The 16,767-nt window shown below is 39.9% G+C and overlaps 1 protein-coding gene across 1 annotated transcript; it reads left to right on the forward strand.

Annotated features, from left to right (window-relative positions):
• Nucleotides 1-1,245: 1,245 nt before the first annotated feature.
• CTSS (cathepsin S) lies at nt 1,246-12,435 on the forward strand. Its single transcript, XM_069107277.1, has 6 exons — nt 1,246-1,389; nt 4,489-4,638; nt 5,500-5,727; nt 8,618-8,783; nt 10,699-10,801; nt 11,280-12,435. Exons 1-6 carry the CDS (start codon nt 1,318-1,320, stop codon nt 11,377-11,379), a joined length of 819 nt encoding a protein of 272 aa, XP_068963378.1. The 5' UTR covers nt 1,246-1,317; the 3' UTR covers nt 11,380-12,435.
• The last annotated feature ends 4,332 nt before the right edge of the window (nt 12,436-16,767 follow it).

Here is a 16,767-nt window from a genome sequence, read left to right on the forward strand (position 1 = left end):
CTATCACAGGAATTCCTCAGTAACCTTGAATAGAACAGTTCCTTCCTGTAGATCCCTGCCACTGGGTATTGAGGGAATAAAAAAAGTGAGTAGTTGGAAGGACCAAACAAAGTAGTTAAATTTTTTTTTCTCAAAGTAAAGAAAAGCCTGCCTGTTCTCTTCTTGTACCTTCGTGAAGGATACCCTCAATATGTTTGCAAGTTTTTCACATAAAGATTTTGTAGTGATGGGAAATAGATCAGAAGTTACTGATATTTTCTGTTGCCTTCTAGGCTAATAATATGGTCCGTGAGTTTTCCCCCAAGTAGTTGGTACACTTTGCTACTTCAGATATATTGAGAATCAGTTTCAGTGTTCTCAGAATTGTCTTGCTTCCAGAACAAACTTAACTCTGTGTGCAACTGGTCTCATCCAATTATTCTGATAGCCTTTCTTTAGTACCATTTCTACTTCTTTATGTAGTACATCAGTCACTGTGATATTAGACTCTCAAGAAGGTATAACCACTGATATAAAAATCTTTATGGATCTTTTCCTTTTTTCTTTACGTTCTGTTGTTGTCCTTCCAGTTTCTTCCTAACATGCCATAAGGTAGAGCTGGCTTATTTAAGCTAAACTTTATGCAAATACATTTTTCTCTCCATTGCTTCTAAATTAAAAAAAAAATTTATTTATTTAAAAATTTTAGTTTATAACATTCAGTTCCACAATCCCCTGAGTTCCAAATTTTCGCCCCCTCCCTTTCCTCTACCCACTTCTCATTGTTTTATGAGGTAATAGGAGCATGGTGGAATAAATAGTATTATGAAAAACAAGCTTCCAATAAAAATAACCTTGTGAAAATGCCTCATTTGTCTGTAAACATTTTCATGATTTGAAGAGGCAGGAAAAATAATTTTTATTTATTTAAAAAATGGGAAATGAATACAAAGAAACAGTTTCAAGGACACTTCTATCCTAGACTGTTAATAATAGAGAATTATTATGAAAGAATGCTATATTACATATTTATACATGCATATTGTTATCATAATGATCTCTATCAAATAAATTGTAAGATAAAATAAAAATTAAGGTACACTTAATAAATACTGTTAAATGAAAGTTGTCTTTTGGTAATTAATTACATTAGGTGTATTCTATTTGCATGGTCCCAGACGCATTCCCTCTAGAATATGCTTTACTATATAATTCAACATATGCTGGTTTTCATTTGTAGCTTTTATCCAAAGTGTAAAATAACTGTCTATTCTCCTTAAATTTTAGAATGAAGAAGTTGCACGGAGACTCATCTGGGAAAAGAATCTCAAGTTTGTGATGCTGCATAATCTGGAGTACTCCATGGGACTCCATTCCTACGATCTGAGCATGAACCATCTGGGTGACATGGTGGGTTCACTACCTACAAACTTACACTGTTGTCCGCAGGAAATCTGATTTCTATTTGGAAGAAGAATCTGAAGGCAGCCAACAAAACAGATACTTTAATAAGGAGAAAAGCCATATATGCAGGAAGCTACATGTAACACCCTTCCCTAGAGCAGCTTGCAATCCGTCCATACTTACTTATTCTGTTCAGTTTTTGTTCCTGTCCTCTCACAGGTCTCTATAGAAGATCTGCCTTCATTTGGATCTTTTGATAATTGTGTGGCTGCCAGCATAACATTTGGGCTATCTGTGTGTTTTCCCTCCTTTTTGTTACATCACCAAACTAGTCCCCTTTCCAATCCTATGTGTACTTGATGATATCATGTAGGCAGCTAAGAGGCACAGTAGATAAAAGCTCTAGGCTAGGGAGTCAGTTAGAACTGAATTCAAATTCTGCCACATACACTTACTATTGTGTGACCCTGGGCAAATCACTTAGCCTCTATCTGCTTCAGTTTCTTCACCTAACATGGGGGTGATACTAGTATCTATCCCAGAGGGTTGTATTCATAGATTCTTTTTAATTTCCCTATTAATCTTACAACAATTTTATTTCACTTATAATTTGTAATACCTGCATTTTGTCTTGCATGAATTCTAGGTAGGATTTTGGAATGTCTTTATTCAGTCATAGCTTTAAAATTTTAGCTTATTTTAAAAAGTAACCACTGTGAATTGGTTTGGCCATTCTGGAAAGCAATTTGGAACTATACCCCCAAAGTTACTAACTAGGCATACATTTGGACTTAACTATATCACCTACCTCCCCCTGTCCAAGAGATCTAAGACATAGGAAAAGAACTCATACATTAAAAAAATATTTATCAATTTTTTTTTGTAGCAGCCAAAACCTGGAAACTAAGGGGGTGTCTACCTTTTTAGGACTGGCTAAACAGACTGCGGTACATACATGAATGTATTGGAATTTTACTATGCCATGAGAAATGATGAAATAAACAGTTCCATAGGGAACTGGTAAGATCGTGATAACGTGTAGTCTCTGGCTCTCTTCTTCCATGATTAAGCCCGTTTCACTTCCCCTTTGGGATATTAGGGTACCCTGAAGAATTGCAGTGACTCTTTACAGCCATTGGCTCAAGCACACAAGATGGGCTCATCCCATTTGTCAGGGGTTGGTGACTAGCATCTCCCTGTTCCATTTAATTATTTAATGTTGAGTAGCTTTTATGGAGAGATAATAACTTCAGAGAGAGAGCTAGAACAAATACATAAGCATTTCCCCACTACTTCTGGGGCATACTCCCCCCCCCCCACCCCCCTGCCCCATCTGTCTCTGGAGGAGTAATCTCAAGACTTATTGCCATTCCTCCATAGTCCTACCAGGGCCCAGATGCAGCACAACTACTTAGTGAATCTGTCTTCTGGGCTAGGGCACCAGAGATCGTTCCCAAAGATCACACCCAGCCCAGATCCTAGCTTCCAAATTCCAGTATCTCATTTCTCCAGCCAAGTCAGAGAATCCCATGCCCTAACCCTGGAATGGAAATGAACAAGCAAAAAGGCCAAGGACCCAAGCTTCTTTCTCAGAGGATGCCAAATGCAGTGAGATGGGATAAAGATTCCTTATAGGATAATCTTTCACTAGATCCCATGACCTAAGGAGGCCTCATGTTCCCCCAGACCAAAGGAAGCAAAAAGGAGCTGGTCTTTTTGAAGATACTAATAGTTCTGGTTATTTAATCAACAGAAAAAAAGCCCCTTCCTGTACCTTGAAGGCATTTCTATTACATAGAGTCACAGTGTTATGAGAAATAGTTCCTTAGCATGCTCCCCGTGGAAAGATGCCATCTGAGGTACTTTGCCCCTTTGCCAGACCCCCATGGCACCTCTGTGATCTCATGGAGAGTGGAGTGAGCAAAAGTAGAACACTATACACAAAGACAACACTTTTTGTTGAAAATCTTTTGAATTCTGAATAATGCAATGATAAACCACAAGTTCATGAATCATGTCAGCCAGGTAGGAATATCTGGACATGGTTAATGTGGGAATTTGTTTTGCTAGACTATGTGTACTTATTGCAAGTTTTTAAGAAATTGTACTATTGGGGGGAGTGAGAGGAATATATAACAAAAGTTTATAAAAATAAATTTTAAAAGAAAATCATTTAAAAGAAAAAAGAACATTAACCACCAAACAATTTTCTTCAATAATGGAGATAGCTAGGTGGTTCAGTAGATAAAGCACAGGGCCTGAAGTCAGAAAGATCTAAGTTCAAATTCAGTTTCACACCCTTACCACCTGTGAAGCCTCGCCTAAGTCATTAAACCTCCTATTGCCTCAGTCTCCTCAGCTACTTAATGAGGATAATAGCATTTACCTGCCATGGTTATTATGAAGACCAAATGAGATAGTCATTGTAGCACAGTGCCTGGCACACAGTAAATGCTATATAAATATTAGCTCTTATTATTAATTATCAGGTACCACATGAATAATTTTTTCTGCAAGTAATTTTCTAACAGTTTAAACTGTTAATGTATGTAGACCTGAAAATAAAATTACCTTAAAAATTATCCTCTTATCAAAGAGAATTATTCTGTCATCCAAAGGAGAGAGTGTAGACCTGAAAAGAAATTATTTAAAAAATTATTCTCTCTTTCAAAGAGGATCCACTTCACTTTGTACCAAAAAATGATGTGGTTAAAAAGTTATGTGTGTATGTGTGTGTGTGTGGGGGGGGGGGGATGCTGCCTAATGCTAAACTTGATAACTGATTTTGGACAATCAAGATTGGCTGTCCCTATAGTAAAAATGGCTATCCCTGATGTTTATTGAGTAGGAGAGTGACATGGTCAAACCCAAGCTTTAGGAAATCACTTTGGCAGCTGAATGGAGAATAGATTGGAGAGAGAATTGACTTGCAACAGGGAGACAAATTAAGATGCTATTGTAATAGCCTAGGGGTAGGTGATAAAGGCCTGTACCTATAAGGGTGGTGGCTGTATGAGTGGAGAAAAGGGGTCACATAGAGATGTTGTGAAGGTAGAAATGATTGGGATCAACAGCAACAAAAATAAAGAAATGTTCGTTTTGTAGACCAGTGAAGAAGTGGCTTCTTTGATGAGTTCTCTGAAAATTCCTAACCAATGGAACAGGAATGTGACCTACAAACTAAACTCCAATCAAAAGCTTCCAGATTCAGTGGACTGGAGGGACAAGGGATGTGTTACTGAAGTGAAATATCAGGTGTGTTTAATGTCCTCAAACTGCTATGGCTTACACTGATCTCACTTTTTCTAAAATTGCATAGCCCAGATAGTCTGACAAAATTTAGCAAATTGTCTGGAGTAACTTCCTAAATAGACTGTTAATTCCTTGAGGGTAGAGCCCACATCTGTGAGGGAAAGCTGAATCCTTCCTAAGAAGGTGATTTCCTCCTGGTGTCTCCCATAATTCCTAACCCCAGTACTGTGCTGGGCTGTCCTAAGTCAGAATTGGGAAGAGAAGAGTGGCTTCAAGACCCTGACACCAATCATGAGGACAGCTTCTTTTCCCTTCCCTTGAGTGCTTCCGTACTGCCCCATTGCTGTACTAAACTTCCAGCAAGGCTCCTTCCAAGAACGCACATGCTGGTAAAACCCAGGAAAGATAAATTACCTATTCTACTTTTAGGTGCTCATGATTGTTGACAGTTTATTGTTTAGCTTCTCTCAGTCTGGGTGGGAGAGAGGATCATTGCCCTCTCTAATGTAGAGAAATTAAGTAAATGTTTCAGGTTTCAGTGATAAGTCACATTTAGGGGAAGACAGGGGTACAGAAAGGGGATTTCTTAGCACTATTTTCAAATGAAAACTGCAATAGGCCCCTGTCTACCTCACCTACATGTAAGTCCAGCCAAACATATGATAGATGCTCAATACATTTTATTGATTTGATTGGTTGGCTTGACAAACAGGTTTGTTCTGAGTTTAGTCTTTTGCAGATCTACACTCAGAGAGAGAGAGGAAGGGGAAGGGAACAGGGGAGGGGAGAGGGCCCCCCAGTCTTCTTTGTGGCTGTCAGGTCACCCTGGTGTCCATGATGACCCTTTTCTTTCCTCTTTTCCAGGGCGCTTGTGGTTCCTGCTGGGCTTTCAGTGCTGTGGGAGCCCTGGAAGCACAGCTTAAGTTGAAAACAGGAAAGCTGGTGTCTCTCAGCGCACAGAACTTGGTGGATTGCTCAACGGATAAATATGAAAATCGTGGTTGCAATGGTGGCTTCATGACTCAGGCCTTCCAATATATCATTGATAACAATGGTATTGATTCGGATGCTTCCTATCCTTACAAAGCTGTGGTATGTTGGAAATGTCACTTAATGTAGCAGGTACTCAGTTTCCTCAATTGCAAAATGAGGTAGTTGGTCTAGATGGCCTCTGAGTTTCCTTCATGTGTTCAATCTAAGGACTTAGGGTCCTATGAGCTTTCATTTTGAAATTTCTTTAATCTTTATAATCTTCTTTCTTAGGTAAGGTGCTATTTAATTTGCCAGTGGCATATTTTTAAAATCAGAGAAGATAATTTGGTTTTTATCTAACATAATGTTTTTGAAAATTTTGCTTCCTGGAAGATTCTGTAATAACCCCATCTCATTCTCAATATTATTCCCCCTTACAAATTAATCCTATATACTTACAGAATATTCAACCTAGAAGGGACATTACTGATCATTTAATCCAACCCCTTCATTTTACAGATAAGGAAACTGAGGCCTAAAAATGTTAAGAGACTTGCCCAAGGTTACATAAGGTATTTGGTGGCAAAGCTGGGGTTTCTTCCCAAGACTTCAAACTCTAAGGGAGCTGTCAGCCTTCCTACCCTCTCCCTACTAAAAACAAACAGCTAATCAAAATTTGTTGAACCTCTGACCTCTGATTATTTCAGCATTTGGGAAATTATGGAACCATAATCAAAGATTAGTTATAGAAGCTGGGGGGCATTTAGTCTGAAGAAGAGAAAGCGTAGGAGAGATGTGATAGCTATAATAAAATCTATGAATAGATTTTAAAATAGATTTTTAAAAAAATCTCTTTGTCATTTGGAAGAGGGATTATGTTTGTTCTGCTTGGGCCCATAGGACAGAGCCAAAAGCAATGAGTTAGAAACCAGAGATGTGGCTTAATGTTGTGAAGCCCTAGGGGTGGGGGGGGAGGCAGAGCCAAGATGGCAGAGTAAAAGCAGGAACTCGGCTGAGCTCCTGCTCCAACCACCTCCAATACCAGTAAAATATGACTCTCAACACATTCAGCAGCACAGACTGACCAGAGCAGACTTCAGGAGAGTATATCACCACAGCTGTGGTGGTTTCTAGACTTCTCAACCCATAAACTCCAAAGAGAAAGTAAAAGGTCAGTGAGGAACTCTGTTGGAACCAGGTGCTAGAACAGCATTGTCAGGCCTCTGCCCATGGGGCAAGAGGTGGTGGAGGTGAGACAAGGTGGCTGCATCTGCTGCTGTGTGGCTGCCTCTGGAGCTCCCAGCCTACAGATCGTAGGAGGACCAAGCAACCATTCAGAGGGTAACAGCTCTTGCTTTGACCTGCTTGGATCTGGGTCACCGTCTTGGGTGGTGGTCCTAGGGTGTGTGGCCAGTGTGCCAGAGCTTGGGGTGTCTGTAGAGAGGGCGCCCTCCTCATAGCTCTGACAACATTTATGAAAACCCCCGTGATTTAGGACACAGCTCTCTCCACTCTGGAAGCAGAGTTCTACCGTGGCAAAGAGCTCAAAAGTCAAGTCATTGGCTGGCAAGATGAACAAGCAGAGGAAGCGCAATCAGACCATAGAATCCTTTTTTGGGAACAGAAAGGATCCAAACATGGAACGAGAAGAAGTCAATGAAGTCAAAACTCCTGCATCAAAAGCTTCCAAGAAAAATATGAGTTGGTTACAGGCCATGGAGGAGCTCAAGAAGGATTTTGAAAATCAAGTAAGAGAAATGGAGGAAAAATTGGGAAGAGAAATGAGAACGATGCAAGAATATCATGAAAAGCAAGTCAACAACCTATTAAAGGAGACCCAAAAAATACTGAAGAAAATTTCCTAAAAATAGTAATAGCTAGAATTTAATATAGTGCTTCATAAATACCTCATTTTGGCTTCATAACAACTCTAGGAGATAGGTGCTATAATTATCTCTTTTACATATGATGAAATTGAAGCAGAATGAAGTTATATGCCTTGCCTAAGGTCACATTAAGTGTCTGAAGCTGGATTTGAACTCAGGTCTTCCTTACTCCAAGCCTAGCACTCTCTCCACTTTGCACTCAGCTTCCTCTGAGTATTCAAGTAGTCCAACAGTTAAGTGGGGAGCTTGTAAGTTGCTGAGTTCCCCTTCAATGGAGGACTTTCCGAGAAGTCTAGAAGACCACTTTTCAGGGGTACTGTAGAGGGGACTACTGTTTAAGTATTGGGCGCCATGACTTCTGAGGTCCTTTCCAGCTCTGAGATATGCTCTAGCTCTTCTACCCAGGAATCAAGACCACTAAGTCTGAGGGCCAGTCTTACAGCACCTTTTCAATAAACATTAAGATCTCTACAATTTAAAGCAATGTAGCTATGTGCTGTGAGTGTGGAGAGATCCTAGTGCTTTATTTCCAAGACTAGCATTCCTTCTTCCCATTGCTGAAGCAGGTGGTTACTAAAGCTTAGATTAGAGATCCATTTCTGCCAAAGGAAGTGCCAAAGGTCTGGGTGGTCTAGGACTACAGAAATTCCAGGATAAAGGGGTGAGGATCAGGTGCATTATAAACTCTGTGGATGGTGGGGTTCCAATCCCCCATGACTTTCTCTTTTCTCCAAGGGCAGTTCCTCCTCAGGGGCATGGCTTCAGCTCTGCAGTTTCCCACTTGATTAACTCACTGCTCAACCATCTTATTGCTTTTTGTAGTAACCCAAGAAGTGCGGCCTGATCTTTCCCACTCACAAGGTGTTCCTGGGTGACACCATCTTCTTTTGATCCAATGAATACTTTAATCCCCAAGTTTTTTCAAATTGATGAGAAGTTTATCTACACACAAGGGGTTATAGAAATGTTTCTTAATACATAGTTTACTCGGTTGTTGATTGATTAATTGGGGTGTGGGGTAGAACTTTAGGTCCTTACATATATTTAGGACTGCAAAGAGGTTGTGGAATTTCTCTAGGAGTTTGGGATGTGCTGAAGCATATAAGCCACGTTTCTCTTTTCAGGATGGAAAATGCCAGTATGACCCAGCTAACCGAGCTGCCACATGTTCAAAGTACACAGAGCTTCCCTATGGAAGTGAAGATGCTCTGAAGGAAGCCGTGGCCAACAAAGGACCTGTGTCGGTTGGAATAGATGCAAGTCGCCCTTCTTTCTTCCTGTATAGAAGTGGTAAACTCTCAGATTCACCATCCCTCCTTTTTTAGTATCCCTGCTGCATTATACACAGGAACATTGTCTTTTCCACCCCTAAATGTTGAGGGATATACAAGGGAATTTATTTTAGGTTAGCTAGACCATGACAGATCGACTGATCTTATAGTGAGAGAAAATGAATAACAGCCCAAAATGTGCTGCATTGGTATCTGTACCACATCAAGAGATATTTATACACTGGCTCGTCCCCACTTTGAGACTTACAGAAGAACACAGACAAGAAATGCAGGAGAGGACATGGATGGGTTACAATCTGCACTGTTGGGAGCTTCCACATGGATGAACTCACACAGATCCATCCAAGTACTGAAGCAACTAGACCCTTGTATGTTTGGCCTGGACTTGTAAATGATGTCTTTTTCCTGTTCTAATTGGTAAAGCTAGAGATTGGGCACAGTAAAAATCTAGAATAAGTCGGTCAGTTTACAGACTATTAGAGCAGGAAGGGCCCGCAGAAATCATCTGTTCCCACCCTCTCATTTTACAGATGAAGAAACTGAAGCCTAGGCAGGCAGGTTAAACAGTTTACCCCCACCCAGTGATGCAGCTAGTGAGTGACAGAATGAAGTGGTGAACCCAGCTACTCTGATTTGCCTCCCAAGTCAGTGCACTTTAATTCTGCAAACATCCATTAGGAACTCTTCTGTGCCAGGTGCAGGGGATACTGAGGCAAAAATAAGAACAGCCCCTATCCTTGACAAACTGAGCATGTAACTTCATGTGTGGCATCATTCCAGACATCATGAGAAGATAAGGGATGTGGAAAAACTTTTTAAAAGAAAAGCATTTCTGACCATTTAGCCCAGTTGTAGACAGAATATATATGTATGTATATAAGAAAGAACAGACATATTTACAAAGCAACATCTCAACACATAGAAATCAGTTCTAGAATCTGCTGAGTAAGAACATCCACAGCTCACACGCAGGGAGCTCTTTGGGTAAGAGCCCTTTCTGGGAGGCAGCACAGGTATGAAAGTCCTTATTTTGCAGATGAGGGAATGGAGGCTTATAGTGGGTCTGTTTGTTAAATTGAACTTTAGTCAAGACAATGGGCATTTGTAAAGCTGTACTAGGTGCTGGGAATACACACACCAGCAAAAACAGCCAGACTCTGCCCTCCAGCAGTTTATATTCTCTGGAGAAGGTAACACACAAAAGGGGAGCTAGAAAGTGGGGGTGATGGTGCGTTCTCAGAGGCATGAAGGTGAAAGCGTGTTCCTTTATTTGTTTTCTATTCAGCTGCCAAAGGGATATTCATAAACAATCCCTGCCCCTCCCCCCAGCTTCATAAACGACAATGCTTCCTCTTACCTAGAAACAAATACAAATTGCTCTGACTGGCATTTAAAGCCCTTCACAATCTGGCTCCAACCTACCTTTCTAGCCTTAAATGATCCTCTTCTCCCAATGAAATAGTAAGTCAAATCCCCATCTTTTATATGTGTGTCTGGCATTTCCTCTCATAGAATATAAACCCCTTGAGGGCAGGTGCTGTTTCATTTTTGTATTTGTATTCCCAGTATTTAGCACAGAGCCAGGCACACAGTAGGTGCTTAATAAATGCTTACTGAATGGTTGGTTGAATTGCTTTGAGTTAATTTTTTTTTCTCACATAGCTACACATATTTGTAGGTACTGCTAAGGAGAGATTAGCATAGAGTAGGGTTAATGGAGGAAGGACTCTGGAAGAAGTGTGGTTGGACTGATTTTTAACAAGTTTTTCTGACTGGGTATCTTAAGCATTGGGGTGACTGAAGCTGACATTGTTTCTGCTGGTGACTAGTGGACCTATCCAAAGATACCTAATAAAAAGCAGTTGCATGTCCATTTCTGTCCATGTCATGTGCAATCCACTCCTTATTCCCAGGTGTTTATTATGACCCATCCTGCACTCAGAACATAAATCATGGTGTGCTGGTGATTGGCTATGGTAACCTAGAAGGAAAGGACTACTGGCTTGTTAAAAACAGGTAAATATCCAAACAGATTTTTGTTTATGCCTCATACAGACACGCATTATGGAATAGTTTCAGTCAATTCTCTCAGATAATGATTAAGAGTCTATAGTTTCTGGTAAAATGGCACCACTATATGTAACTATGGTAACCATAGTTATGGTAAGCATCCTTATAAGATGAATATAAAGTTCTTCCCAGACTTTTACTACTATGATTTCACCCAGTTAAAAAATAAGATAAAGGGGCTGCTAGGTGGTGCAGTGAATAGAGCACCAGCCCTGGAATCAGGAGGATATGAGTTCAAATCCAGCCTCAGACACTTAACACTTACCAGCTGCGTGACCTTGGGTAAGTCACTTAACCCCAATTGCCCTGCCTGCCTCCTCCACAAAAAAAGATAAAAACCTAAGAGAAAGAAAATCTTATAGTACTATTCATTTAATTCTATTCACTTACATTGCTTTCTTTCTTTCTTTTTTTTTTTTTAAAGCTGGGGCCTCACCTTTGGTGACCAAGGATATATTCGGATAGCAAGAAATAGAGGAAATCATTGCGGGATAGCTAATTTTCCTTCTTACCCAGAAATCTAGAAGATCTCTTCAATTCACATTTGATCAGTTAAGACAGATGACACTTTGTTCTGAGTTTGATTTTACTTCCACTAACCAGTAGAAATAAACAGAAATGTATGTTGAGTAGTAGTAAAAGTTTCATTAATTGAGGTTCCATCAATTCATAATTCTAATGTGGCTGGGTTTAATTGTAATCTTTGAATGTTTATGAAAAGAGGCTTGCTAAGTAATTTTTTAAAATTTTTGTTTAGTATTCTATTTTCTCCCAGTTACACGTAAAAACAATTTTTAACATTTGTTTTTAAAACTTTGAGTTCCAAATTCCCTTCCTCCTTCCTCCCCCCCATTGAGAAGGCAAGCAGTTTGATATAGGCTATACATGTACAGTCAAGCAAAGTATTTCCACAATAGTCATATTGTGAAAGAAAAGAGAAATAGAAAAAATCTTAAGAAAAATAAAGTAAAAAAAGTATGCTTCAATCTGTATTCAGACACCATCAGTTCTTTCTCTGGGTATGGATAGCATTTTTCATCATAAGTCCTTCAGAGTTGTCTTGGATCACTGTAATGTTGAGAATAGCTAAGTCATTCACAGCTGATTATCTCATACTGCTAAGCAATTTAATATTGTTTTTAGAGACAATTACAGAAAAGAATGCTTTACTATTAAAAATTATTCTAATTTAATCTTTAACCATCCATTTTTGTAATATAATTTTATAAACTGCCCCAAAGCCTTTTGTGATTATTTAAGAATAAATCCTAAATAATTTAGGATTTATGCCTCTCTAAATGTCTGTTATTATAATATAACATTAATTTCTTAGGTGTCTGTACTATCCATCTAGTACTTAGCACATAAATCACAATGTACTAGTAATTAGGTATAGTAATTTTTGTAGCAAGACCTGTGTACATATTTTGTCTTCATTGTAAACTCCTTGAGGACAGGAGTTTTCCATGTTTGTATTCCCTTACAATACCTAACATAATACCTTTTGCCCTGATGCTGTGTTTGCTGAATAAATGTTGAAATAAAAAAACAAATAAACTTTGAAACAAAACATTTAACAACTTTAAAGGCCTTCATTAATATGTCAACAATTAATGTGCAACAGGAGTTACACATTATTTTTATTTCATCATAAAAGTTTAGGCCAGCCAGGTACTTGGGCAACACTTTGGAAACCAGCTCAAATTACTGTATAAATATGGAAAACTACTTTTCCTTAAAAACACATTGCAATTCAAACTTTTCACTAATTCAGACTGACTTTCTTCATAACTATCCAGATTATTGAGGGTTTATGGAGGGAAATCGTTGATTTCATAGGTCCCTTAGCTTAAGCAAGGCCATATAGAAATAATTTGCTGATGGAATTGCAAACTTACAGAATCTTTTTTGGAGAGCAATGTGGTAATACACAGTTTGCAGTGGTTACAAAAATCATTGTACTTTTCGACCCAGTAATTGCATTTCTGGGAATATACTCTGAAAAGTGTTACCAAAAACAAACATAAATAGCTTTCTTTTACAAGAGTTTCATAGCATTCTTTGAGGGTTGCAATAAACAGAAGGAAAACGAAAGTCTGACAATGAGGGAACAGTTAAATAAATTGTGTCACATTAATATAATGAAATAGTTGGAACCTATAAATTCATTAGTGCAAGAAATTCCCAATAAGACTGCAGATGACAACTGTTCTGAAATTAATAGTTTTAGAGAGGTGGCTAAGTGATGTCCTTAGGATCACACAACCAATACCGTGTTTCCCCGATAATAAGACAGTCTTATAATTTTTTTTGGAAAGAAAAACACCAGGGGGCTTATTTTCAGGGGAGGGCTTATGTTGTCCTGCCTCAGCTCTCCTCCGCGGCACTGCTCTCAATGGCGCCAGCAAGGAAATCACTGGGGAAGAACAGGATGATGCGCTCACTGCTGCAGCTCTGATTGGATGCAGCTCGGAGCGCGGCGTGCGTTTCACCGGGGGGGAATGGTGCATACAGAGGGTACCGTAATGTAGTGTGTAGCGCAGGGGATCACCTTCACTACAGTAGCAATCTCAATAGGGCTTATTTTCAGGGGAGGGCTTATTTTAGAGGAATCTTACACAGTAAGGGGAGGGCTTATTTTCGGGATAGGTCTTATTATTGGGGAAACACAGTACGTACGTGTCAGAGCTGAAACCTGAATGACCCTCATACACCATGGCCCTTCTGGGATACTATGTGTAAGTTACTGATTTTTCTGTGGAATAAAAATTCTGTGCTCCCAGGCACAGAAATGCCTACTTTGCACTGTCACTAAGACACAGAAAGGCAGGTGAGTCAAGACAGTCAAATCCTGTGAGCACATACAGGCAGCCAGTGTTTCTTGTGCCTCTCTTGAGGATGTGGCTAAAAGAGCAGCTTGGAGTGAGATGCCAAAGGCTTTCTGAACTCAAGCCATTCCTGCTTCTTCCCTCTACACACACATAAAGGGGACTTGACTGGGTCCATGGCTCCCAAAGGCTAGGAAAAGTCCCATGAATAATTCCTAGTGTCATAAAATATAGATTGTTGGGTCACCCTGTCTAGGAAGCCCTGAGCTCATCTCCTCCCCTTCTCCTCCTCCCTCCATGGCCTCTGGAGCTCAGTCATTTAAGCCTTGTGGCAAGCATGCAGAGAAGAAGGAAAAACCGGCCTACTGGAGCCATTTGTACACATATACTACCCAGGCTCAGAAGCCAATTAGAATCAATTACATTCTCTGATGTGGAGAACAGGCCTTTCATGAAGCTTTTCCAGTAGCCAGCAGATCACCAGCCACAGGCAGATCAGATTGGGCTTATTCAGGGAACGGAGCTGTCTACTGGATAGTCCCCCTCATTAGACAAGTCCATCAAAATGGTTCAGGCTCTTCTCCAGTTGCGATTCTAATTTCCTTTCCACCTTTGCATGTCTCAAGAAGACTACTTCCTCATACGTACACTAAATCCAGAGCAGCAGGTATATTCCTGGATAGTGTGTGAAACCTCAATTCCCCCAGACCCTTCACTACATCAGTTTCAAGAGTTTGAAATCTCAGCTTTCCCCAGTCCAGTGTTTCAGCTGAAGCATGATAGATCTGCTTCAGCCTCTTATTTAAACTGTGTGTCTTCTTTTTCAAGAGGATATCTTATAAACATCTTGTTGGATTACGGTTTCTAATTCATTCTATTGGCTACTATTTTATGGGTGAGTTTATCCCATTTACATTCATAGTTATGATTACCAACTGTGTATTTCCCTCCATCCCATTTTCTTGTTTATCCTTCTCTCATTTTAACCCTGTCCCTCTCCCAAAAGTCTGTTTTGCTTCTGTCCACTGCCTCCCTTAATATACCCTACCTTCTATCACCGCCCCCTCCCAATTCTTTCTCTTATCCTCTTCTCCTCCTACTTCCCAGTTGGGTAAGATAGATTTCTATACCCAATTGAATATGTACATATATTCTTCCCTCTTAAAATGAATTCCAATGAGAACAAGGTTCAAGTGTTGTCCACCACCCCTTCCATTTTCCCCTCCTCTGTAAAAGCTTTCTTGTATGCCTCTTTTATGAGAGATAATTTTCCTCTACCTTCCCTTCCCCATTCTCCCAGTGTATCCCTCTTTCTCACCTTTTTTTAGATCATCTCAACATAAACAACTCATACTTGTGCCCTCTGTCTATATATACTCCTAACTGCTCTACTAAGAATGTAAACAGTTTAACCTTGTTAAAAATTTTGTTTCTCTTTCATGTTTCTCTTTTTATGCTTCTCTTGATTATGTCAATGTCAAATGTTCTATTCAGCTCTCATCTTTTCATTAGGAATGCTTGAAAGTCCTCCATTTCATTACTTGACTTTTGAGCCACGGTGAAACTCTGCTTCCAGAGTGGAGAGAGCTGTGTCCCAAATTGCTAGGGTTTTCATAAATGTTGTCAGAGGTCTGAGGTGGGCACCCTCTTTACAGCCACCCCAAGCTCTGGCACACTGGCCACACACCCCAGGACCACCACCCAAGACTGTGTATCAACAATGCAGTATTCACAATGCCTACAGTAACTATAAATATGCTGACATGGTTATTAATAGCAAAATATAACAGGCTCTCTACATGGGGGACAAAGGTAGAATATTTATTCAAATACCAGAAAACTGAGTCCCAGAACCAGAAAGTCAAAGCCATCACAGTAGCTATAGAGTTGGCACACATAGTTAATGCAGCAAACACCCACATTCTCAAGCCTTCAAAACAGAACAGGCTATCTCAGGCAAAGGTCCTCCTCTCCTCATTCATGGCAAGTGCTCAGTGTCCATGCAGCTCACTCCCAGCAGTTCCAGCCCCCTGCAGTTCCCATCCCTGGCAGTCTTCAGCAGGAGTCCTTAGCAGAAATTCTGACTGGTTCAAAAAAAAAGGAGTTCCTGCTGCCATCACTGCCGCTGCCACACTTCTAGTAACCACACTGCCTCCAGCTGGACTCCAGCTTCCTCCTGCCCCACCCCTTCCTGCTATGTCAGCAAGTTCAAGGGGCATGGAAGATCTTCAAATCCCATAACCATTACATTCAGCCCCAAGATCTTTCATGTCCCTTACTTGGCAAAAATACATTAACAATACATTTCATTCCTGGATACGGTGCTGGGACATCTGGCCTCAAAGTCCAATGCTCAATATTTGGGATCTTAATTGTTTGTTGTTTTCTAATTTGCAGATTTGGGGTCATCATTCTGGCTAGAAGGGTACTTCCTCCCAATGATCTATTATTCAAATTATGTAAAGCCATGAACAAATTATCCTTCCAATGTTGATACGAATTATTGGAACTTAACTTCCTTGCTGTTCTTTCAATAATCCATTCATTCTTTCAATTAACCCAGATGCTTGTGGATAATTGGAATATAATATATCCATTCTATATTGTTTAGTGTATATACCTCTTCATTTCATTACCTTTGAAGTGTGTCCCATTGTCACTTTGAATCTGCATTGGGGTTCCATAATATAGACTTATGAGATATAGAGTTTTACAGGTGTTTTTTTGGGTTGCATTCTTTTTTTTTTTTATTTTTGGAGGGCAATTGGGATTAAGTAACTTGCCCAGGGTCACATGGCTAGTTTTTGTGTTAAGTGTCTGAGGCCATATCTGAACCCAGGTCCTCCTGACTCTGGGGCCAGTGCTCTATTCACTGTGCCACCTAGCCATCTCTTTGGATTTCATTCTCATAAGGACAAGCCACTAGTACATCTGAATAGGTATCAACACAAGTACATATAAATCTGCATCTTTTATCTTGTGGTAGTGGACCAATATAATCTATTTACCAGATTTGGGCTGGGACTTTTCCTCTTGCTATTTCTCCAGTTACTACCCGAGGAACAGTTTGCTCCTTTTCCAATT

This window comes from Petaurus breviceps, unplaced genomic scaffold (genome assembly GCF_028583685.1).
Source record: "Petaurus breviceps papuanus isolate PSGF00001 unplaced genomic scaffold, PetGlider_PUasm1.0 89758, whole genome shotgun sequence".
NCBI lineage: Eukaryota > Metazoa > Chordata > Mammalia > Diprotodontia > Petauridae > Petaurus > Petaurus breviceps.

What these genes read in the sequence shown, in the direction of transcription:
- CTSS (XM_069107277.1), top strand. Translation starts at nt 1,318, where the DNA reads ATGCTGCATAATCTGGAGTACTCCATGGGACTCCATTCCTACGATCTG. An exon ending in TTACTGAAGTGAAATATCAG is followed by an intron (nt 4,639 to 5,499) that starts GTGTGTTTAATG and finishes CCTCTTTTCCAG; the next exon opens with GGCGCTTGTGGTTCCTGCTG. An exon ending in TTTCTTCCTGTATAGAAGTG is followed by an intron (nt 8,784 to 10,698) that starts GTAAACTCTCAG and finishes CCTTATTCCCAG; the next exon opens with GTGTTTATTATGACCCATCC.